Below are 26,339 nucleotides of genomic sequence, written 5' to 3' on the forward strand. Positions count from 1 at the left end.
CGCCCCCCAACGCTGAATTTCATATCTCAGGACACCGCCCCTGGGCGCCCGTGGTCCCGCGCATGCGCTGTGCGACCGCTGGTGACGTTTTGCGCAGGCACGAGGTTATGGGCGGCGCTGTGAGTGTCATCAGCAAGTGCCGCCCATAACCTCGTGACCGCACTTTCCCCTCTTCCTCCAGCGTTCTGCGCAAGCGCTTGCTGGCCAGATGACCCGACGTCACCTCTTTCCCATCTTGCCCTGCTGCAGGGTAAGATGGGAAGGAGGTGACGTCGAGTCATTTGGCCGGCGAGCGCTTGCGCAGAACGCTGGAGGCAGTGGGGGAAAGCGCGTCCTCGAGATTATGGGCGGGCACTTGCGATGCAATCACAGCGCCGCCCATAATCTCGTGCTTGTGACACACGTCACCAGCGATCCTGCCGTGGGCGGCACCTCGGGCGCAGTGGGCGGCGTCCTGATGGATGAAATCGAGCGTGGGGGGCGGCGTCAATCTGCTGGAGGAACAGCAACGGTCAGCAGAGAGCCCGCCCCCATGGACGATTTACAAAATTTACATAGCAAAAGGAACAAGTTTATAAAGTATTTAATTTGGTTTAAAAGGGGCCACAAAAAGTACAGGAACCTTGCTAGAATGCAGCCCAGGAGCTGCAGAGGGGGAAACTTTTAGGATTAAAGCAAAATTTCTGATGACAGGTTCCCTTTAAGGCCAAAAAGCTCCATTTTTGTCTCATCTGACCAAAGCACCTTCTCCCAATCACTCTCGGAATCATCCAAGTGTTCATTGGCAAACATCAGACGGGCCAGCTACACCTGTGCCTTCTTAAGCAGTGTGACTTTGCGGGCTCTGTAGGATTTTAAGCCATTAAGGCGTAACGTGTTACCAATGGTTTTCTTGGTGGCAGTGGTCCCAGATGCCTTAAGATCATTAACAAGTTCCCCCCGTGTAGTTTAGGCTAATCTCTGACCTTCCTCATGATCCTCGACACTCTACGAGGTGAGATTTTCCCATGGTGCCCCAGATCGTTGGTGATTGACACTTTTTGTATTTCTTCTATTTTCCTACTATTGCACCAACAATTGTCTCCTTCTCACCCAGCGTCTTACTTATGGTTTTGTAGCCCATTCCAGCCTTGTGCAGGTCTATCGTCTTGGCCCTGACAGCCTTAGAAAGCTCTTTGGTTTTGCCCATGTTGTAGAGGTTAGAATCTGACTGGTTTATTAAGTCTATGGACAGGAGTCTTTTATACAGGTGACAATGTAAGACAGCTGTCTTTAATGCAGGTAACAAGTTGATTAGGAGGGTCTGAGTGTCTGTAGGAGCCAGAATGCTTAGGTCTTGTACACACACTGCATTTTTACCCGCGTTTTTTTTGCTATAGAAATTTCTTGAGAAAATGGTTGTAACCTTTCTGCAGACATTCCCCAGCAAAACCTATGGAAAAAAAAAATAGCTGTGTGCACAGTGCATTATTTTCTCAGGAACATTCTTTCTGCAGAATTTCTTGAGAAAAAGAATGTGCATGTCACCTCTTTTCTGCAGGTACCTGTTTTTTTCCCATAGATAATAGTAAAAAAACCGCAGGGACCAACCTGTGGTAATAACGCGGTAAAAACACACAACAACGCGGTAAAAACGCATGCGGTTTTCAGTGCGTCATTGGTGCGTTTTTTACCTCAAGTGCGCTAATCTTTCAGACTCAAGAAGTTTCGACAAAAATCCTTTTTCTAGTGTGAACAGAGCCTTAATGGTTGGTAGGGGATCAAATATTTATTTCTCTCTATAAAATGCAAATAAATTTATTTAATTTAAACAATGTGATTTTCTGGATTTTTGTTTTGGATATTCTATCTATCTCTAAGACCCGCAACACACATCCGTTTTTTTTGTACGTGTGCGGTACGTATTTGCACGTACCGGAGACACGTACACACGGAAACCCATGTTATTCAATGGTAGATGGCACAAGCACGTAAAATCACACGGAACGTGTGTCCGTGTCGTAAGTACGTGTGTGCGCTTTTCTGCACGGACGACATGTCCGTTTTTTGCCGGCAACACGCAGGCACGGACCCGCTTTAGTCTATGGGTCTGTGCTTGCACGGATTGCACACGGAGTATGTCCGTGTTCAGCACGTATCGTCCGTGTCCGTTTTTCATCACAAAATTTGAAACACTTGTTTCCAATCTATCAGGTCATTTGAAAGCAAACAACAACACCAGGATCTCATGATGAATGATTAAAATCGTTAATTGGGTAAGAATGCGGGCCTTTAAAAACGGACAGCACACGGACAGCACACGTACGTATTTTATGTCAAAACGGACATTCCACACGCACACACGGCTCGCATACGCCATCACACGGATGCCATACGTACCGGAGAAACGCCCCAAAAATACGGAACACGGACCCGAAAAACGGACCGTGTCATACGGACGTTTTTTTGCGGAAGTGTGTTTTAGGCCTAATCTGGCATGTAAAAAAAAAAAAAAAGTCTCCAGACCAGTTAGCAGGAATTTACATGCGTTTGCTACAGGTCTACTGGTTTGGTTTTCCAGCATTTTGATACAAAAGCACAAGCTTGCATCAGAGCTCAGAATTGTGCATAAAAGTAACAGACCGGTCATCAGCTTTGGGTCACCCAAACAACAGGCAGAATTAAATCTTAACAGGAATCTTCAGACTATGGGGAAGGAAGAGAAGAGGCCAGGAAAACGACCAGTCTGGGTGAGGAGATCTGTGATGCAGCTTCTCATCCACAAAAAAAAAAAAAAAAGAAAAGCCTGTCTTTCAAGCTGAACCAGGAGAAGATGCATTGGTTTAGGCTGCCTTCCTGGGTCTGGCTTCTTTACAGAAACTATGGGTCAGAATCATCACCACTGGTGCTTTGTGTGCCAATCATAGAAAAGGGAGCATTGGAGTAAAATGCGCCAAATTCATTAACACTAGAAGTCCCAGAAATTTCGAGCTCCCCCTGAAGTCCCGAAAGAGGGTCAAATGACCCTTAGTTCAAACTGAATAGAACTAACTAGAAACTAAATGGCTAAACTCAATAGAAAACAACAACCTCCTGTGGTGCGACAGTAATGGCCTTAATTACAGAACAAAAGACGGTGATTATAGGATGTTAGCTAAAATCCTTCAGGTCATTCGACCAGTCTCTGGGTTCCAAAGGTAGAAATGTTAAATGACCCCTCTCTGGGACTTCTAGTGTTAAGAGGAGCATATCGCTCCATGAAGTCGGCAAAACTTGCAGCAACCGTGCGCCACCACAAAAGATGGACTTCAGTCAGAGGCGGAAGTACCGTGTTTTTCCCTAAAATAAGACATTGTCTTATACTTTTTTTTGCCCCAAAGAAAAGCGCTAGGGCTTATATTTGGTGTAGGTCTTATTGTTAGAGAAACATGGTTGGGGGTAAGTTTACACCCCCCCACCCCAAAAAAAAAAAAATAAAATAAATAACACTCCCCCCCTCTCCAGGAGACTCATACTTACCAGACCGTGGACATCTGCGCAGCTCTGAGGTCCTTCCTGTGATCTCCGGTGGGTGCTCCCTGCAGGTGTGCTGCACACCGTCCTCCCCTGCTTCTGGCCGACACACTCACATACATGAGATCACACACTCGTATACATACACACATATCAGATCACATACACAACTACCGTTCAAATCGAGCACACACACACACATCAGATCACACACTCACACTTACTAATCACTCACCACATCCAGCGGTACAGAATGCCTCCGTTGTATGGATAGATGGGATGGAGTGCAGTGCAACGCATGGAGGACTTGGCGATGGAACACATCACAGGTCCTGTAAGTATTCCACCCACAGGTCCTTGTGCTCCACCACACTGCGTTTCAGGATCCTGCTGGCCCGAAGAAATTGGTATCGCTGGATGTGGTGAGTGTGTGTGTGCGATCTGATGTGTGCGATCTGATGTGTGCGATCACTGCAGAACTTCTGCTCGACGTCAATTGAGTGAGATTGCAGTGTGTCCGCTGTCTATAATAAATTGTCCTGCTGTATTCTATAGCTTTTTTTAGCTGCACGGACACTTCATTATTGAACAGCGACTAGGGCTTATTTCCAGGGTAGGGCTTATATTTAAGCCTTGCTCCGAAGACGCTGAAAATCCCTCCTATCGCCTAATTTTGGGGGAGGTCTTATTTTTGGAAAAAACACAGTACATATGGCATAAAGTGTAGTTAATGTTTGGCTGCACTCGCCCCAACTTTTGAAAAATGGTGCAATGCTGGACGGGACTGGCAAACTTTTACTCCACAATTCTGGCAAAACTGATGTGTTGAGGCTTTTGTTTCCTCCGAAATGTGGCAACGTCTCAGAGACCTAAACAACCCTCTAGGCTTACATGCAGTGCGGGTTTGGTCCGAATCCCTTTAATATCGTCACAGATCTGACATATGTGATCAAGTATGTAGAGCGGTATTTTTATATTCCGGTATTGAATGAACCAGAATGATCGGAAAACCTGTAGAACAGCGAGGAAGCTCCTCTGATGGCTTTGGTGGATCTCTTTCTAGATAGAAAAGTCTATAAAGATGACCTATGGACATCCAACAATTCAGAATATTTGATAATCTGGAATTCTACAGCTCCCCCACAAATACACGTGTGTTTATAACTATTTTGTGTCGTCCCCTCCTTCGGCTCTTTCTGGTGCACATAGATTTCTGTGTAACTCTATCATGACACAACAGGGGAGCGGCAGGATCTGGAGGCCGCGTCTTCATCGTGTGCAGTTTATTTCTAAACCTTCTTCTTCAACCTTGAAAGCTGCCGACTCCCTGAGGACTAAATTGCCCGCTCTGTGCGTTCATCAATACGTGTGAAGCAAAGCGGCGCAGTCTTTACATGACGCTCGTCTCCCCGGTATCACGGCCCGAACTCTTCGCTCAGATAAGATTTGCCTTGCCAAAAAAAATAAAAAATCAATTCTCTTGGCTGGAAAGTGAAGATCTTGAATGCAAAAAAACAAAAACAAAAAAAAACTTTCTCTGCAAAAACAAAAGTTAGAGACTGTCAGTAAACTAAACCTCCATGCAGGATGGCAGTAATGTGCCCTTCCGCCTCCGGATGCTCACGGTGGGAGGAGCGCACTGAAGGATTTACTAACTGCTATAATCATGGTGACGTCTACAAGGATTCATTTACTGTCTGTCATTCCTCCGCTCTTTCTTTATCCCAGCTCTCCGGCATTTTACTCCATTCTGTTTTTGCGTGCTGTTGAGCTTTGGCGGCCGCAGTGTTGCCGTCCAGGTCCAGTTCTTCAAAGGAGGATGCGCTTGCCCCCGATTCACTGGGGCTCTTCTCGCTGTCGGTTTGTTCCTTTCGTTGGGAACCTTCAGCCTCAGTCTCTTCCCGATTTTCCGATACCAGCTCCAGGCTTAGCGTGTCCTCAAGCAGGGGGTCCAGCTCTGCAACTGAGGGAATATGGGGGACAGGATTAGACTCACAGGTATTTAATGGGTCTGCGTATGTCCGTGATTCCGGTACGTGTAAAAACAGCAACATTCGTTTCAGAATCACTGACGTGTGAAGGGGACCTAAGGATGAGATCATAGACTGCAAAACTTTAGAGCAGTGTTCCCCAACTCCAGGCAAGGGACACCAACACTGCATGTTTTCAGGATTTCCTTAGTATTGCACGGGAGATGTTCCAACACCTGTGCAATGCTAAGGAAACCCTGAAAACATGATTTGTTTGTGGCTCCTGAGGACTGGAGTTGGGGTACACTGCCTTAGAGCATAACATGATACATGAAAACAACTTCTGCAAGTAGCAAAACTGCATTCTGAGGATTTTCACATTTGTAGCATGACTGGGAAGAGGTGTGAGTTTTCACTGCACTGGCACACTGTAACAAAGCTGAAGCAGAGACCCTGACAATGGAGAGAATGAAACACGAAGTAGCAGAACTTTACGGACCTAAGTTCTGACGTTTCTTCACTTTGCTCTCAGCCGTTGTCGATTCTACGGCATGAAGGCAGCAAGCGTCACTCTTAAGTCTTTATTTACATGGGACTGCACACTGTCCCTATATTTCATTTCTTAATTCAAGCTGGGACCCAGGCGGATGCTGTCTTCCCGGTGGTTGCAATCTACGAGGAGGGGTTGTTGTTTCTAGGATCCGTCTTTTCCTCCTCTTACCCAATTCTTTACATTCCCATTATGGCCGCTCTCCATCTCACCATCATTTCTCTGATGTAACATCCCTAAATTTAGTACGACTACCCCATCTCTCGCTCACAGGTGGGCCCCCAACCCGGCAGATTATACCATGCCATTTATTGTACCCAACGCCCATGTGGTGCGTCAGCTTCCAGCTGCCTAATAACAGACGCAGATAATAATAGAGGGAGCTGATAAGGGGTGTCAGCTTCACGTCCTGCCCCCCCGCCTGCACATTAACCGAATCTGCGCCTCTCATGCTGCCTGACGACCAGGACAAGTAATGACCTTGGCTGGGGAACGTGCCTGGAGCCGGGGCAGAGGGCAACGTAACACGATGAGGTGACAGTGACAGCTGGTACTGCCCACGGCCGCTGACACAGCTCTAGGGAGTCATTAAGTGCAAAATAATGTTAATTGTGGCTGACACAGCTGGAGGACTCTGTCTACCATCCTGACTGTGCCACGTCCCAGACCCCCCATCAGGAGGGCGGCAGGAAGCAAAACATTGCACCCCGGGAGGTACAGAATCTGAAAGAAGGCAATTAGGAGAGACACAACCTTTCTAGTCCTTGTGTCAGGAGCCCCGCGCTGACCCGAGAGCTGGGAAGGTATGTGCCACCCATCGAGGCAGCAGAGGTCACCCAGCCTATATCTAGTCCAGGGGTCGGGAACCTACGGCTCGCGGGCCAGATGTGGCTCTTTTGATGGCCGCATCTGGCTTGCAGACAAATCTTCCGGTTTGTAAGACGCACTTTTTTTTCTTAAAAAAATAATGGGGGTGCGTCTTACAAACCGCATATGGCTTACCAGGCGGCAGTGGTGGCGCAGGGTCGGCGATACTGCTGCGGGCTCGTGGGATGTCGCAGAGGCGGGTGCCATTGATCTGCCGGCGTGCTGCTTTGAATCTCCCGCAGTTGACGAGATCGACTTCAAGAAAATGGCTGTGGAGCATGCACAGATCTAACTCTGCGGCCATTTTCTTGAAATCCATCGCGTCGATCTGCGCATGCGCCGCAGCCATTTTCTTGAAATTGATCTCGTCAACTGCGGGAGATTCAAACCTGCACACCGTCAGATCAATGGCGCCCAGCTCCATGACACCCCACGAGCCCGCAGCAGTAGTGACGACCCTCCACACACTGACCCTCCTGAGTCGTGACACCCCCTCCTCCGTGCCCGAAGCATCGCCTATCCTGCCTCCTGGGACCTTCTGAGCCGCTCCACCACTACTGGTCCTCCCTGGTGAGTATGGCTCTCACGGAATTACATTTTAAAATATGTGGCGTTCATAGCTCTCTCAGCCAAAAAGACTAGATCAGGGGTAGGGAACCTAACATGTGAAAGCCTGCAAAAAAAGTGATGGATCCATTATACTGGTAGCATGGTGCAAGCAGAGGAGACCATAGAGATCTAGCCAATATGTTGTCCGTGGAGATCACTACCACTACTAACTCCTCCGCCATCCACACGCTTTATTCCCTGTGGCTCAGGGACGCTCTAGAGGTTGATCACCGATGTTCGGCCAATATCGATCCCATACGTCATCCTCACAAAAATCTTTGTGGGCCTCCAGCCTCTTTTTTCACGAGCACAGCTCTGTCTGTGGAGCAGATGCAGGACTTTCGGTTCCTTTGACTATGTTCACACAGAGCGGTTTTTGCAGCGTTTTAATAGCATGCTTTTAGCCTTTGTTTTATGCAAATCCACGCAAATAAAAACACTGCCTTTCACAGTCCCAGCAAAGTCTATGAGATTACAGAAATTGGTTGGTTGCAGTCAGTCGCATACCTGAAAGGAGCCTATATACTTTAGCATCTACCGAACAGGTACAGCGATGCCGGAGACTGACAAAGTATAGCGTGCTTGCTTTACTTTTTTTTTTTTTTAATTACCAGAGTGCCGGATCCAGGTCAATCCCGGCCCGGGCCCGGCACTTGGGTACTTTTGAAACCCCACGAGTTTTGCCTTGGTCTGGACATCACAAAAGTGCAAAAAAAAAGGCTATAAAAACACCATAAAAGCCTGGCCAAAAGCAATACCAAAAACGCAGAAAACCACCAGGAGACTTCTGCCACAAGATCAGGTTTTGGTCAGGGAAAAAAAACGCACTAAAAAAACCAAAAAAAAACAACCTGTGTGAACATAGTCATTTTGGCAGCATCCACTTCTAAAAAGGTTCCCAGCCGCTCTAGAAATAATGGCTTGCTTTGGGTCCTATAAACGGCTCTTTTCACAGAAATTCCTGTAAGAAACAGACCCGTCCTATAACTGGCGGACTCCATTGTCTCGGGACGCTTTTTACTTCTGATAAGAACAAAGTCGAAAGCCCTAACACATGCACGACCTGACCCGAAATGTGGCATACAGTGACATGGCAGATCAATAGGGTGTCCGCCATGTGTAACCCCGTGCGGGGGCACTTATCACACCGGTGATTCAGGGGATGGAGAACTTCGGGGTCTCAGGAGAAATGACCATTTTCTTATACCAGATTTTATTTACAGCCTGTTGACACCTGTAATCTGTACAGTCTGCAGGGAGCCACATAGAGGATGACATGAATACCATATTTTTCAGATTATAAGATGCACTCTTCCTATCCAAAAATTTGGGAGGAAAATGAGGGGTGCGTCTTATAATCCGAATGTAGCTTACTAGGGGAGGTGGAGAGGGGTCACAGGAAGCAGGGCAATGCTGAGGGCTGTGAGCTGCGGGCGCTGTGCAGGCTGCTCTGTGTGGTGGGCGGTGAGGCAGGGGTCATCCTGAAGACGTCGGTGGTGCGGGCTTCAAGAATGGCGCGTGGCGTGTGCGCAAATGGATCTCATCTGCGCACACGCACCCGCTGGCCCACTGACTTAAAAATGGCGCTGGGAGGTGGCGCGTGCCAGATAATGACAAGCCGAGATCTTGAGCCGATAACTCAATCTGTGCACGCGCCGCCTCTGGGCGCCATTTCTTTGAAGCCCGCACTGCTGACAGTTCCTGTACGTTTACTCTGCCTCACAGCACCACAGAGGATCTGGGACACCCACTGCACCGCCCGCAGCATTGCCCTGCTCCACGAGCGCCCCTGCCTCCTGTGACCCCCGCTGTTGCCCCTCCGGTATGACACCACCGGATTAGAAGACTGAACCCATTTTTTCCTCTAAATTTGGGGTGAGTCTTCTAAAACGAAAAATACGGTACTTAATTTGACGTTCTCCTACAGAACTGAACTTCTCAGAATCAATAGTCGTGCCATCATAGTGTCACAGGACAGATTACAGACCTCGCCAGATCAACGATGACCAGAGGCATAGAGAATTCAGAAACCGCTGTAGAATAAGGGGTGGTCTCTCTGCCCCTCACAGACGAAGGTCCGCTTTGAAGGCTTTCATTTCCCTGTAGCCGATTGGTTCCATTATTGGGTCATTTGCACTCACAGTCCTATAATCGTTGTATATTTGGGGGTTATGGTTTGAGGGCTACGTTCTACGTCATTAGGGCTCCCCCTCTCCCCCACCATGCTAAGAAGCTTGTATTACAGCCCCAAAGGTCTAGCTTGAGGTTCCCGGTACACCGCACGTACCTTCAGCCTCGGGCAGCGGTGCCTCGCCCCTCTCCTTCCGCAGCAGCTCTTTCATTTCAGGTACATAGAAGTCATCTTGGCGAGACAGGGGGCACATGAAGATTATCTTATCCCCTTTATAGATCTCCACATAAGGGTGGGCACACAGCTTCCTCTCCTGGAAGAGAACAGAGAGGGGGGGGGGGGGAAGGGGGTCACAAATATCATTGGGGTCACATTATATACATGAAGACGTTCACATATTAAGGTCACAGACTCAGAGCAATCTGCATGGCAGCGGATTAAGGGTTCTCCGCAGCCGAGCGTGCCCGTGCGGGGGTCTCCTCCTTCTGCAATATCTCTCAGCTCCCCTTATGGCCTAATTAGAGGCGGCAGCCCCGCTGAGCCCTGCGGTGATGCTGGAGCTCTACCCAGGAGAGCAGAGGCTTAGTCCTCTCATTAGCGGCCCCTTCCGCTCAGATACATGGTGGGTGGGGATAATACAGGCTAAATCCTAACAATAGAGGAATGAAGGCCATTAGCCACCACAATCAGTGCATACGTCGTCACCTTTATCAGTATAGGATCTGTCTCCTGGTATCTAGATGATGGGGGTGAAGGGCATCAACTGGTCCAGAAAAAAAATGGAGAAGGAAGAGGGGAGATAGTTACCCGAAGCATGGCGGGTTTTGTAATCCTACCATTGCTGGAGATGGTAAAAGGTCTAAGAATGGACGCATCTGGCCAGTGTCAATGTAGACCCCAATCGGACCACGTCACAGTATAATCATGTGATACATTGTACACTACACATCCCGCAGCCACGTCCAACGCTGACCTAGGATGTGTCAGGGAAAACGTGGCACTCAGTACTATTTTATGGCCACCTGGACACATAGAGCCGGTTAGCTCCTACTTGTGGACATGAGATGCCTCCATATTTACATTTGTGAACGAGATCCCCTGGTCAGGAAAGCTACCGTCTCCCCCAATGCTGGGGCAGAGGCGGACACTCACCAGGACTAGTCCGCCCATCCTCTATGGATGCATAGTTATGACCTCATAACTAGCTCTGACCACTGCAAATAAATAAAATGAGATTATATATATATATATATATATATATATATATATATATATATATATATATTATATATATTATATATATATATATATATATTATATATATTATATATATATATATATATATATATATATATATATATATATATATATATATATATATATATATATATATATATATATACACATACACATACACACACACACACACACACACACACACACATACACATATATGTACACACACACACACACAATATATACACACACACATTCATATAAATGTATACACACGCACATTTTATTAATATTTATATATATATCTATATATATAATTGCCTTATTCTGTCTGTCTGTCTGTCTGTCTATCTGTCTGTCTGTCATGCTCCGAAATTGTGTCCTTACGGTGACACAAAGCTGATTGGCCGCTGGGCTCTCCATGGCCCCGCCCCCCCACACGGATTGGCCTCTCGCCCCGGCTCTCTGCAGGCCCCGCCCCTCTCACGCAATGCACGCTCGCTCTGGCCCAACTGACACGGAGTCGCGACTCCCAGGTGAGTACACACACACACATCAGATCACACTCACTCTCACACTCACTCTCACACACACCTCACACATCACAACATGCTGGGATATCGCTTGCTTCTACACCGGCTCCGTCAGGATCCCGGCAGCGCCAGACATAACCTTGCGATGCTGGGATCTTGACGGAGGCCGTGAAAGCTGGTAACCATTATACACATCGGGTAACTAAGGTCCCTTAGTTACCCGATGTGTATCATAGTTACCAGTGTACACCGGCTCACACTCACTCTCACACACACATCACACACACATCACATCGCATCCACACATCAAGGTCCTGCAGCGCCGGAAAATACAGACACATAACAGCACACACATACACACACACAAATCAGATCACACTCACTCTCACACACACATCACATCGCATCCACATACTCACAACATCCTGGGATATGGCTTGCTTCTCGGCGGCGATATTGTATTGTGAGCTTCCAGGACCTGCGGGAGGATCACATGGCCAGAAGCATGTGATATCCCCGGATGTTGTGAGTATAAGCGCGTATGTGCGATATCGTCAGTGTCTGTGTGTGTGAGTGGATGCGATCGGGTGTGTGTGAGTGGATGCGATCGGGTGTGTGTGAGTGGATGCGATCGGGTGTGTGTGAGTGGATGCGATCGGGTGTGTGTGAGTGGATGCGATCGGGTGTGTGAGTGTCGGCAGAGGAGCACGGCGTGCTGGAGGAGGCTGGGAGCAGAGAGGCTGATCATGGGGAAGGCTGGGAGGAGAGAGGCTGATGCTGGGGGAGGCTGGGAGCAGAGAGGCTGATCATGGGGAAGGCTGGGAGGAGAGAGGCTGATGCTGGGGGAGGCTGGGAGGGGGAGGCTGGGACGAGGGAGGCTGATGCTGGTGGAGGCTGATGCTGGGGGAGGCTGGAAGGAGAGAGGCTAATGCTGGTGGAGGCTAATGCTGGTGGAGGCTGATGCTTGGGGAGGCTGATGCTGGGGGAGACTGGGAGGGGAAGGCTGATGCTGAGGGAGGCTGGGAGGGGGAGGCTGGGAGGAAGGAGGCTGGGAGGAGAGAGGCTGATCCTGGGGAAGGCTGGGAACGGGAGGCTGATGCTGAGGGAGGCTGGAAGGAGAGAGGCTGATGCTGGGGGAGGCTGGAAGGAGAGAAGTTGATGCTGGTGGAGGCTGATGCATGGGGAGGCTGATGCTGGGGGAGACTGGGAGCGGAAGGCTGATGCTGAGGGAGGCTGGGAGGGGGAGGCTGGGAGGAAGGAGGCTGGGAGGAGAGAGGCTGATCCTGGGGAAGGCTGGGAAGGGGAGGCTGATGCTGAGGGAAGCTGGAAGGAGAGAGGCTGATGCTGGGGGAGGCTGGAAGGAGAGAGGCTGAGGCTGGGAGGAGAGAGGCTGATGCTGGGGAAGGCTGATGCTGAGGGAGGCTGGGAGGGGAAAGCTGATGCTGGGGAAGGCTGGGAGGACGGAGGCTGGGAGGAGAGAGGCTGATCCTGGGGAAGGCTGGGAGAGGGAGGCTGATGCTGGAGGAGGCTGGAAGGAGAGAGGCTGATGCTGGCGGAGGCTGATGCTGGGGGAGGCTGGAAGGAGAGAGGCTGATGCTGGTGGAGGCTGATGCTTGGGGAGGCTGGGAGAGGGAGGCTGGGAGGAGGGAGGCTGGGAGAGGTAGGCTGAGAGAAGAGAGGCTGATGCACACACACACACACGCGCGCGCACTGCACAACACACCACACACACACACACACACACACACTGGGAACCACAAACAACTGCCCTACACAGACACCCACACACACAGACAACGCTGCACACACACAACACCCAACACACAAACACCGCGGCACACACAAATATACGCACATACCGCACAACACACACATTGCACAAAACATACCTCCCCCCAAAACACACCACACACACACAAACCGCGCAACACACACACACACACAACGCTACAGACACACAGCGCTCCACAAACAACGCAACACACGCAACACACATACAACACCGCTCTCACCCCCCGCCACACCCAGACAACACCCAGAACATGTACAGCGCCTACACAAACACTTGGTAACTACACACAACAACATCTATATATATATATATATATATATATATATATAACAAAAATCATACATGAACTACACAATACGTAAATTCTAGAATACCCGATGCGTAGAATCGGGCCACCTTCTAGTATATATATATATACACATACATATATAATATATTATAATATATATATAGATATATATATATATAGATATATATATATATATATATATATATATATATATATATATATATATATATATATATATTATATATATTATATATATAGTAAACGGGGGGGCCGGCGGGCAGCTGTTCTTCCCTCGGTAGCTGAGACACCACTATTCACCACGAACTCATTAAAATTTTATTCCCAGCTGGATCTGACTCATTAAATACAAGTTCGATCCTGACAGGAGCGGCGCGGGCGGCCCGACCAATGACGCCTGGGGAGGGCGCCGAACGCCTCTGGTGGGGTGGAAAAAAGTGGAGATATTAGGGGAGCAGAAGAAAAAAAGAAAAAAAAAAAGTGGTTACAGTACAGAGGGGCACTAATGAGGATAGTGACGAGTGTGGGGGGCGCAAGGTATAAGGCGTAGGGCATGGACTGCAGGGCGTCCACATCGATTGTATTGTGCCTTATGACCATAGGGCACAGGCCACAAGGAGTTCCTGAAATGAGGGTCTCCTGTTCCGCGAGGATAGAGGTACATAGGGTTTGTGTGATCAGGAGAGCAGAGAAGCGGAACAATGAGGAGACCGCAGGGCATGCATCTTATAGAGGGGAATCCTCTCCGTCCTAAAAGGTTTCAAAAATAGAGAGAACTTGTCCGGAGCACCTTCCTGAGGCTCCGAGAGTCAGATTAAGGGTAATACTGTCCCCCTCCTTCCTCTCTCCCCTGGGGTCAGTTTCATCCTTCAGTGTCCGCGCTCCCTCCTCCCCCGCCGCTACGACAAGCCGCAGGAAAACTACATAAAGCAAGATGGAAACAATAAGGAGCGATTGCAGGCAGCCTGATGGAAGAAGATGGGAAATGGATGAGAAGATGAGGGACAAGCAAGAAATAACAAGACGTGAGAAAATGGGAAGAAGCGGCAGGCGAGACAGCGCACCACGGGGGAACAGAACAACAGCGCTCCTCTCCCCTCCTCCCCCACTCACTTCTCTTGGTCTCAGATCTCATTTTCACCTGAGAACAAACAGCAGGTGGCAATTCACACTTCCCTTACCGCAGCCATCGACGGCCCGAAACGCGAGCGGCTGCAGAGTGTTAACATGGCTCCTTATAGAGACCACCTTCCCCAGAAAGCTGCAGTGACGTCTCCCCAAGTATACAGCATGTACCCAACATGTCAGGGAGAGCGGAGGGCATGGGCCACGAGGCGCCAAGATAAGGATATAGGGACATAATATATAGGTTGCCCTGACAGATCCAAGCAGCGCTGCAGCAGCCAGTCAGGTATCATGGGGTGTATGGAAGCCCAAGGGACTGTGGAGGGAGAGGATACCTTCATAATTAGCTCTGACCACTGCAAATTATTATATTGTACAGACCAAAAGTTTGGACACACCTCATTCAAAGAGTTTTCCTTATTTTCATGACTGAAAATTGTAGATTCACATTGAAGGCATCAAATCTATGAATTAACACATGTGGAATGAAATACTTAACAAAAAAGTGTGAAACAACTGAATATATGTCTTATATTCTAGGTTCTTCAAAGTAGCCACCTTTTGCTTTGATTACTGCTTTGCACACTCTTGGCATTCTCTTGATGAGCTTCAAGAGGTAGTCACCGGAAATGGTTTTCCAACAGTCTTGAAGGAGTTCCCAGAGATGCTTAGCACTTGTTGGCCCTTTTGCCTTCACTCTGCGGTCCTGCTCACCCCAAACCATCTCGATTGGGTTTGGATGGAATAGCACGCCGCTGCAAGATGCTGTGGTAGCCATGCTGGTTCAGTATGCCTTCATTTTTTTATAAATCCCCAACAGTGTCACCAGCCAAGCACCCACACACCATCACACCTCCATGCTTCACAGTGGGAACCAGCCATGTAGAGTCCATCCGTTCACCTTTTCTGCGTTGCACAAAGACACGATGGTTGGATCCAAAGATCTCAAATTTGGACTCAGACCAAAAGCACAGATTAACACTGGTCTAATGTCCATTCCTTGTGTTCTTTAGCCCAAACACGTCTCTTCTGCTTGTTGCCTGTCCTTAGCAGAGGTTTCCTAGCAGCTATTTTAGCATGAAGGCCTGCTGTACAAAATCTCCTCTTAACAGTTGTTCTAGAGGTGTCTGCTGCTAGAACTCTGTGTGGCATTGACCTGGTCTCTAATCTGAGCTGCTGTTAACCTGCGATTTCTGAGGCTGGTGACTCGGATAAACTTATCCTCCACAGCAGTGGTGACTCTTGGTCTTCCTTTCTTGGGGTGGTCCTCATGTGAGACAGTTTCTTTGTAGCGTTTGATGGTTTTTGCCACTGTACTTGGGGACACTTTCAAAGTTTTCACAATTTTTCGGACTGACTGCCTTTCATTTTTTAAAGTAATGATGGCCACTCGTTTTTCTTTCCTTAGCTGCTTTTTTCTTGTCATAATACAAATTCTAACAGTCTATTCAGTAGGACTATCAGTTGTGTATCCACCAGATTTCTGCACAACACAACTGATGGTCCCAACCCCATTTATAAGGCAAGAAATCCCACTTATTAAACCTGACAGGGCACACCTGTGAAGTGAAAACCATTTCCGGTGATTACCTCTTGAAGCTCATCAAGAGAATGCCAAGAGTGTGCAAATCAGTAATCAAAGCAAAAGGTGGCTACTTTGAAGAACCTAGAAAAGAATACATATTTTCAGATGTTTCACAATTTTTTGTTAAGTATTTCATTCCACATGTGTTAATTCATAGTTTTGATGCCTTTCAATGTGAATCTACAAGTTTCAGAGTCATGAAAATAAAGAAAACTCTTTGACTGAGAATTTTAATGCTCTGGTGAAGAATCAACAACAAGTGGGACACAATTATGAAGTTGAATGAAATTTATTGCTTATTTTAAACTTTTTTAAAAAATAATAAACTGAAAATTGGGGCGTGCAATATTATTCGTCCTCTTTAAGTTAAAGGAGTTGCCCGACATTAGCTTAACAAAAATTGTTGAGTTTATCTGAGCTGTATTGTCATATAAATCACCCCTACATTGTTATTTTTTGTTTTCTAACTTTTGTTCCTCTTGAATTCACCCTTTATTCTCTGCAGCTCTTGTTTACATTCAGATCCAGCAAACTGACCACTTCCTGTGCAAAACCTCAGTCAGAGCTGTCACCACCCACCCCAGTGTCCAGCCTCGCCCTCTGCCCGCCCCCTACACACACATTCCCTGTCAGTATTCTTCCCCAGCACCTGACCTGGTATCACTACAGCATTGCAAATAACAGCCCCACATCGGGCTCTGCACCGCACACGTATGCTCTGCACCGCACACATATGGCTCTGTACCGCACACGCACACATATGGCTCTGCACCGTACACGCACACACATGGCTCTGCACACGCACACATATGGCTCTGCACCTCACACATATGGCTCTGCACCGTACACGCACACACATGGCTCTGCACACGCACACGCACACATATGGCTCTGCACACGCACACATATGGCTCTGCAACCTCCCCCCATCCCCATCAGGAACACATGTGGAGTACATACTCACCTGTCCTCGGTCCCCGCCACTCCTGCACGTTCGTGTGCTGTCTGTGCTCTCTTCAGCACAATAGTGACGTCACCGCTGTGCTGAAGAGAGCACAGACAGCCGGAGGGACAGTGATGAGAAGCAGCGCTGCGCTGCTTCTCATCAGCACTTTCAAATGTACCGGCATCGGTGATCTGTGATGCCGGTACATTTGAATGTGTGATCCTGAGCAGGGGGCCTGGTGCTGGAGCTGACACCACGGCAGCTGCCGCCAGGCCCCGCCCCCAGGTCACGGACCCCACAGCAGTGCAGGGGGAGGTTACTGGAGAGTAAGGGGTGCGGGGGAATGTATGGGAGGGTGCAGGGAAGGGGGCGGGGCTCACACTGTAGACACCCAGCAGGGAGGCGACATGCTGTTCCACATTTGCATGTCAACATGGCCCTGCCCATGTTGACATGAAATGACCGGAAGCAGCAAAATCGCGACAGGAGCGGTCACATGACCGCTCTGAGCCGGGGGAGAGGGGCTGACAGCAGGGCAGGTAAGTGGTCTCTATCTACTTACCTGCCCCAATGTAGCCCAATAGGGAAATAAAAAAAAAATGTCAAAGAAGCCGGATAACCCCGTTAATACTTTGTAGCGCCACCTTTTGCTGCGATTACAGCTGCAGTCGCTTGGGGTAGTGTCTATCAGTTTTGCACATGGAGAGACTGAAATTCTCGCCCATTCTTCCTTTGTAAACAGCTGGAGCTGAGTCAGGTTGGGTGGAGAGCGTTTGTGAACAGCAGTTTTCAGCTCTTTCCACAGATTCTCGATTGGATTCAGGTCTGGACTGTGACTTGGCCATTCTAACACCTGGATACGTTTATTTGTGAACCATTCCATTGTAGATTTTGCTTTATGTTTGGGATCATTGTCTTGTTGGAAGACAAATCTCTGTCACAGTCTCCGTTCTTTTGCAGACTCCAACAGGTTTTCTTCAAGAATGGTCCTGTATTTGGCTCCATCCATCTTCCCATCAATTTTAACCATCTTCCCTGTCCCTGCTGAAGAAAAGCAGGCCCAAACCATGATGCTGCCACCACCATGTTTGACAGTGGGGATGGTGTGTTCAGGGTGATGAGCTGTGTTGCTTTTACGCCAAACATATCGTTTGGCATTGTGCCCAAAAAGATCGATTTTGGTTTCATCTGACCAGAGCACCTTCTTCCACATGTTTGGTGTGTCTCCCAGGTGGCTTGTGGCAAACTTTAAAAGACACTTTTTATAGACATGTTTGAGAAATTGCTTACTTCTTGCCACTCTTCCATAAAGGCCAGATTTGTGCAGTGTACGACTGATTGTTATCCTATGGACAGACTCTCCCACCTCAGCTGTAGATATCTGCAGTTCATCCAGAGTGATCATGGGCCTCTTGGCTGCATCTCTGATCAGTCTTCTCCTTGTTTGAGATCAAAGTCTGGATGGACGACCGGGTCTTGGTAGATTTGCAGTGGTATGATACTCCTTCCATTTCATTATGATAGCTTGCACAGTGCTCCTTGGGATGTTTAAAGTTTTCGAAAATCTTTTTGTAACCAAATTCGGCTTTAAACTTCTCCACAACAGTATTACGGACCTGCCTGTTGTGTTCCTTGGTCTTCATGATGCTCGCTGTGCTTTAAGCAGAACACTGAGACTATCACAGAGTAGATGCATATATACGGAGATTTGATTACACACAGGGGCTAAAATTTATCATCATCAGTCATTTAGGACAACATTGGATCATTCAGAGATCCACAATGAACTTCTGGAGTGAGTTTGCTGCACTGAAAGGAAAGGGGCTGAATAATATTGCACGCCCCAATTTTCAGTTTATTATTTTTTATAAAAGTTTAAAATAAGCAATAAATTTCGTTGAACTTTACAATTGTGGCCCACTTGTTGTTGATTCTTCACTATAAAATAAACATTTTTTATCTCTATGTTTGAAGCCTGAAATGTGGGAAAAGGTTGAAAAATTCAAAAGGGGCCAAATACTTTCGCAAGGCACTAAAAAATAATTATTATATATATATATATATATATATATATATATATATATATATATATATATATATATATATATATATATATATATATATATATATATATATATATATATATATATATATATATATATATATATATATATATACACACACATATACACACATACACACATATGAACACACTTCACTGCCTCAACTAATATGAGAATCTCTCTCCCCATGGGGAGTGGTGTAAAAAATACTGAGGAATATCAAAACGCAACAGAATTTATATTTTTAGTTAAAAAATGCAGTAAACAAAAAATTAAAAATTGCATGTACCTAAAATTCTACAAATTAAAACTTCAGCTTTATGTGCGAAAGAAAATATTATGTCACAGGGCTCCAAAATGGTGACAAGATAAGAGGCACCTGAGGGGTCTGGCAGGGGTCTGGGTAATAACACAGAGGTGCGGGATTTCCTTGAGTACGACTGATATCCAGGGTATCTGATACATTACATAAAAAGAAGAGAAGCGGCACAAGTGACGAGCGGCAACATCTACCAGCTGCTCTTACACAGTGAGAACGTCTCAGATGGGTGAAAAAAAAAAAATATTTGTATTTAATTCCAAAAGATGGAGAAGTGAACCCAAAAAAAGTCTGCGGTACCCCAGATAGAGCCTGCCATAAGTCCGCAGGGGCAAAGATGCCATACTCTAAAATTAAAAGTCAGTTAAAGTAGAATCTAGAGGAGCTGAGACGGGAGAAAACCTCTACCTCCACCTACAGGTGACAGCCTGGTACTGCACTGGTCCAAGTGAAACACTGCAAGTATAAATGGTGCAGGATCATTATCACATTGCCAACATAGCTGGTGCAGGATAATCACCACGTCCCCAATATAACTGGAGCAGGATAATCACCACGTCTCCAATATAAATGGAGTGGGATCATCACCACCACATCACCAATATAACTGGAGCGGGATCATCATGTCCCCAATATAACTGGAGCGGGATCATCACCACGTCACCAATATCCCCACCATGTCACCAATATAACTGGTGCAGGATCATCACCACGTCCCCAATATAAATGGTGCGGGATCATCATCACGTCGCCAATATAACTGGTGCAGGATCATCATCACGTCGCCAATATAACTGGTGCAGGATCATCACCACGTCCCCAATATAAATGGTGCGGGATCATCACCTCGTCGTCAATATAACTGGAGCGGGATCATCACGTCGCCAATATCATCACCACGTCGCCAATATAACTGGTGCAGGATCATCACCAAAAGCGCAAAAACCAAAGTGTAAAAATGAAAAATAACCTTTCACTTAACAACTTAAAATCGTTGCTGCATTCAGTGATGTTTTGGAAATAATTGGAAAGTGCAGGGCACACGGACAGCGAATGACATGGTTCGTGGTCGTGGAAGATCTGCTTCAGTCAGACATTATGGCAAACCCTTAAAACATTCCTTATATTTAGAAGGATATTCCTATTTTTTGACACGTGTGTTTTTTTCTCCCCAAAACCACCCTTAAGACCGGGCACTTTGTTTTAGATTCTTCATCCCCTCATTCTAAAAGCCATAACCATATTTTCTCCTTCTCCTCAGCTTTATTAGAGCTTGTTTTTGCATATACGGTATAAGATTAGATATAATTAGATTTTTGTGATCGGTATGTTCTATTGTTATGGGGGATACCGTACATTTTCAACATTGTGACCCCATGACGAACGAAATGCATGTTCTTTCATTGCAGTGTGTCCTGCGCACCAGTCCCAAATTAATAACACCCAGATGGATGGAGTTGTATATACCATGTTTCATATATATGGATAGCTAAAATCATAATAGGAAACATGGAATTAATGCCTCCCTCCTGGGACTTCCAGAGGTCAGATATCTTTAAAGGGGTGGTTTACTACTCCGTATAGTGGCCACACAATGATGTGAACCTCACAGAAAAGGCTTTTTTTCAAATACTTGGTGTAGTACATTATGCCTCTGAGCGGCGCTATTGTGGTCCACTCATCCCCATCATGTGACTCCCGGGCTCAATGACCTCTGAGATCTGGTGAGGTCACGTCAACTTCCAGTTGATACGATATCACTGAGGCCAGCCCCAGTCTTCCTGAATGACTGGGCTGTGGGTGAAGTTTCACCGCTCGTCACAGGCCAGCATCACGGAGCCTTGTGGCGAAGGAGAGAGCGCGCAAGATGCTGGGCTGTGATGAGCACTGAAACTCGGCCACAGCCCAGTCACCAAGGAAGGCTGGGGCCCGCCCATGATGTAGAGTCAACTGAAAGTTCACTTGATATCACCAGATCTGAGGTCACATGATGAGGATGAGTGGGCCACAATAGCGCCGCTCAAAGGCAAAATTGACAAAACAAGGTATTTGAAAAAAGCCTTCTTTATGAGGCTCAGATCGATGTCTGGTCAGTATGATATGTAGTAAACCACCCGGCAATTTCCGTTTTTACTCTCGCCTTCTTCCAAGAGCCATAACTATTTTTCAGTCAATATAGCCATATGAGGGCTTGTTATTTGTGGGACGAGTTGTACTTTTGAATTACACCATTCACTCTGCCCTATATTGCACTGGAAAACAGGAAAAAACTGTGGAAATAAAAGCGCAGATAGGGTATTACCCCAATATATGCGGGGTGAGGAGAGGGGAGTAATATACTCACCAGATGCAGTTGTGACAGTCACAACTACTTTACTCGCGTGTATAACTTTGATCAAGGCTGTAGCCACCCAAATGGCAGATTTAACAGAGAGGAGTAGAGAAGGGGTGATTTAATGCCGCCGCGCCAAATGATCACTGTTCAAATGTCAGATTAACGTGTCTTTATTGTTGGCATAGGTCTACGCGTTTCAGGAGCTCTGCTCCCTTCCTCAGGACATGACCTATGCCAACAATAAAGACACGTTAATCTGACATTTGAACGGTGATCATTTGGCGCGGCATTAAATCACCCCTCTCTACTCCTCTCTGTTAAGTCCTGAGGAAGGAAGCAGAGCTCCTGAAAAGCGTAGACCTATGCCAACAATAAAGCCACGTTAATCTGACATTTGAACAGTGATCATTTGGCGCGGCGGCATTAAATCACCCCTCCCTACTCCTATTTATATCCCACTGGAAAACAGGAACAAGATTCCAAGTGAGGTGAAATTGAAGGAAAAAAAAAAGTGCAATTTCACAATTATTTTTTTGTTTTTTCATTTACAATGTTCACTACATGGTAAAACTAACCTGGCAGTATGATTCCCCAGGTCAGTATGAGTTCATAGATACCAAACATGGTTTTACTTTTATCTGAGTGGTGAAAAAAATAAAATAAAAATCAGAAATTTGTAAAAAAAAAAAAAAAATAAAATAAATAAAATTAAATTAAATTAACATTTTCATTTTTCAGGATCTGGGGCTGCGTGAGTTTTTTTTTTTGCATCTTGAGTTGAGGTTTTTAATTACATCATTTTTAGGGCGATGCAAAGTTTTAATCGCCTGTTATTGCTTTTTAATGTAATGTTGCGGAACAAAAAAAAAAAAAATTAATTCCGGCGGTTTATTTTTTTTTCGAACTATGCTCTTTACCGATCACATTGATTTTATATTCTGATAGATGGGATACTTCTGGTACCAAATATGAGTTGCTGCTTTTTTAATTTATGGTTTTATTTTCAATGAAGCACAAAAGGGGGTGATGTGAACTTAGGGTTTGCTTGTTTTTTTCACATTTTTAAAAACTTTTTATTTTTTATTGATTTTACTAGTCCCCTTATGTCACGCTAGGTATGGGTAAGTACGAAGTGAATGGCGACAGGGAAAGGAAATTCTGTGTCTAGAGAAGGGGGAGATGGTGACCCCTAACCAAACCTACCGCTGGCTTCTGGATTCTCTCACCATCCTAAATAGATTCCGAACCTATGTGCCAAAACGGATACCTGACCCTAGGTAGGAAGCAGATGGGATGAGCACTTAGTCAACCCCACTAAGCTCTAGAGAAGACACAGGGATCACAAACAGGGAGAAAGTTAACGAATAACTTATGTATAGATGACTCAGGGAGAGGAACTGAAACAACCACAAAGATTCTCCAGATGTATACAAGCCAACTGCTTGCACTGAAGACTTGTTAAGGGTATTATATCTAACCCCAGCACGGAGTAAGGGGGAATGAGAGTATATAAAGACACCAAGGGAAGTGCTGATGAAAAACAGCTGAAAAGGTGAGGAAATCCACAGGGCCTTTAAAGGAAAGGGATGAAAACCAAGCAGAGGAGATACATAGGATACCAAACACAACAAGCAGGAATAATGGAAGGTCAGAGAGCAGTTTGCACAGCCATACGCTGTGACCTTCTATAGCCGGACACCACAAGACTGTTACCTGTGACACCTTAGGGGACGTTATGCCTGCTCTCTCGCTGTTGATAGTGATGATTCAGCATCCCTCCAGAAAGCAAAAATGCTGTTCGCCTGTGAATGCCGGCGCTCTGCCAGCATTCAAAGGAAGTGAGTTATGGCAGTGACAGGGGTCATCAGATGACCCCACGCTGTCATGACAACCTATTGGAGCTTAGTGATCGTGTCACGGGGCCACCAATTGCGGCAGGGATATGGCGCAATCCCCGCCAGAGCGCGTTAGATTGCGCTGTCAGATTTTGACAGTGCAATGTAACTGGTTAACAGGTGCGGGTGGATCAGAGATCCTCTTGCGCCTGTTAGTTGCACATCTCTTCTTATCAGATGAGCAGACATGTTCGGGGAATACTGGGGGTTCGCTGAGCGAGCCAGTATTAAATGGAGGGAGGTGACCTAGGGCATAAAAGTACATTCTAGGTCGTAATGGGGTTAAGGTTGGGGGATGTCAATCTTTGGAACTCGAGCATATCCCATTGACTTGCCCTAATCTGAGGTCACCAACGGGAGGTATGTGGGGGCGACTCTTATATAATAAATACAGATTTGTGAATTATAATCATTGTTCAGTGCTGGAGGATACAGCTCATTGTAGGATTGTTCCATTTTCAATTGGAGAGCTCCCTTATATAATGATGAGCACCATTCCTGAGACCACAGATCTAGTACTTTCTTTATCCATTTTATGTAACTGTACAGTGCTGGCCAAAAGTATTGACACCCCTGCAATTCTGTCAGAGAATACTCAGTTTCTTCTTGAAAATGATTGCAATCACAAATTCTTTGGTATTATTATCGTCATATAATTTGTCTTCAATGAAAAAAAAAAAAAATTGTCATAAAGCCAAATTGGATATAATTCCACACCAAACATAAAAAGGGGGTGGACAAAAGTATTGGCACTGTTTGAAAAATCATGTGATGCTTCTCTAATTTGTGTAATTAACAGCGCCTGTAACTTACCTGTGGCACCTAACAGGTGTTGGCAATAACTAAATCACACTTGCAGCCAGTTGATATGGATTAAAGTTGACGCAACCTCTGTCCTGTGTCCTTGTGTGTACCACATTGAGCATGGAGAAAGGAAAGAAGACCAAAGAACTGTCTGAGGACCTGAGAATCCAAATTGTGAGGAAGCATGAGCAATCTCAAGGCTACAAGTCCATCTCCAGAGACCTGAAAGTTCCTGTATCTACGGTGCGCAGTGGTTACAACAGTGTCAACCCGTACTATCCGTCGGCATCTAAATGAAAAGGGACTGTATGGTAGGATACCCAGGAAGACCCCACGTCTTACCCTGAGACATAAAAAAGCCAGGCTGGAGTTTGCCAAAACTTACCTGAGAGAGCCTAGAACGTTTTGGAAGAATGTTCTCTGGTCAAATGAGACAAAAGTAGAGCTTTTGGGGAAAAGCCATCAATATAGAGTTTACAGGGAAAAAAAAGGCATTCAAAGAAAAGAACATGGTCCCTACAGTCAAACATGGCGGAGGTTCCCTGATGTTTTGTGGTTGCTTTGCTGCCTCTGGCACTGGACTGCTTGACAGTGTGCATGGCATTATGAAGTCTGAAGACTACCAACACATTTTGCAGCATAATGTAGGGCCCAATGTGAGAAAGCTGGGTCTCCCACAGAGGTCATGGGTCTTCCAGCAGGACAGTGACCCAAAACACACTTCAAAAAGCACTAGAAAATGGTTTGATAGAAATCACTGGAGACTACTAAAGTGGCCAGCAATGAATCCAGACCTGAATCCCATAGAACAGCTGTGGAGAGATCTCACAATGGCAGTTTGGAGAAGGCCCCTTCAAATCTCAGGGACCTGGAGCAGTTTGCCAAAGAAGAATGGTTTAAAATTTCAGCAGAGCATTGTAAGAAACTCATTGATGGTTACCGGAAGCGGTTGTTCACAGTTATTTTGGCAAAAGGTTGTGCAACCAAGTATTAAGCTAAGGGTGCCAATACTTTTGTCTGGCCCATTTTTGGAGTTTTATGTGAAATGATCAATGATTTGATTTTTGTTTCATTCTCTTTTGTGTTTTTTCATTGCAAGCAAAATAAATGAAGATAATAATACCAAAGAATTTTTGATTGCAATCATTTTCAAGACGAAACTGAGTATTATCTGACAGAATTGCAGGGGTGCCAATACTTTTGGCCAGCAGTGTATATACTGTATTATTTTGTCCCCTTTGTAATATCTTTTGTATATCTTTTATAAAAGACTGCCTTCTTTTGGATTGAATATATAAAATGTAATAGCGTCTTTCCTCTTGCTCTATAAACTGCATCCCTGAAGCCACACGAGGCCAAGCCAATTGACCTGTATAAACTATTGGTGGTGGCAGATAGCTTTCCTTCCTTTATTGCAGAGCTTGGCAGTGACCACCTACCTGTGTGTTGGAATCAGGAATTTATATACTACACACTCACTGTCAAGTGCCCAATAACCTACTTAGTAGCGAAAGCAGCTGTCACCTCGTCCATTAATCAGCAGCCAATTGTATAATTGTCCTGACGACTGGAGGCAGCAGAGTGCTTGCTCATGACAAAATAATAGTGCTAACCACCATGTATATACACACACACATACATACATACATACATACATATACATACACACACGGCCGAAAGATGGCACCATTAAAAATGTTCCAGAAAATAAGATAATTCTCTCAGAAAATTATTGCATTTGCACATATTTTATCATACACGTTTATTTCCTTAGGGTGTA

At 46.1% G+C, this 26,339-nt stretch overlaps 1 protein-coding gene across 1 annotated transcript in view; it reads right to left on the bottom strand.

Moving 5' to 3' along the window:
- Nucleotides 1-656: 656 nt before the first annotated feature.
- Nucleotides 657-26,339, bottom strand: part of TEX264 (testis expressed 264, ER-phagy receptor) — a 37,637-nt gene continuing 11,954 nt past the window's right edge. Inside the window, exons 3-4 of the mRNA XM_075321641.1 lie at nt 9,776-9,932; nt 657-5,455 (exon numbers count right to left, since the gene is read on the bottom strand). Coding sequence (XP_075177756.1) covers nt 5,193-5,455; nt 9,776-9,932 — 420 coding nt within the window. The 3' untranslated portion in view covers nt 657-5,192. The remainder of the gene's footprint in view (nt 5,456-9,775; nt 9,933-26,339) is intronic.

The sequence above is a fragment of the Anomaloglossus baeobatrachus genome, chromosome 8 (assembly GCF_048569485.1).
Source record: "Anomaloglossus baeobatrachus isolate aAnoBae1 chromosome 8, aAnoBae1.hap1, whole genome shotgun sequence".
Taxonomy (NCBI): Eukaryota; Metazoa; Chordata; class Amphibia; order Anura; family Aromobatidae; genus Anomaloglossus; species Anomaloglossus baeobatrachus.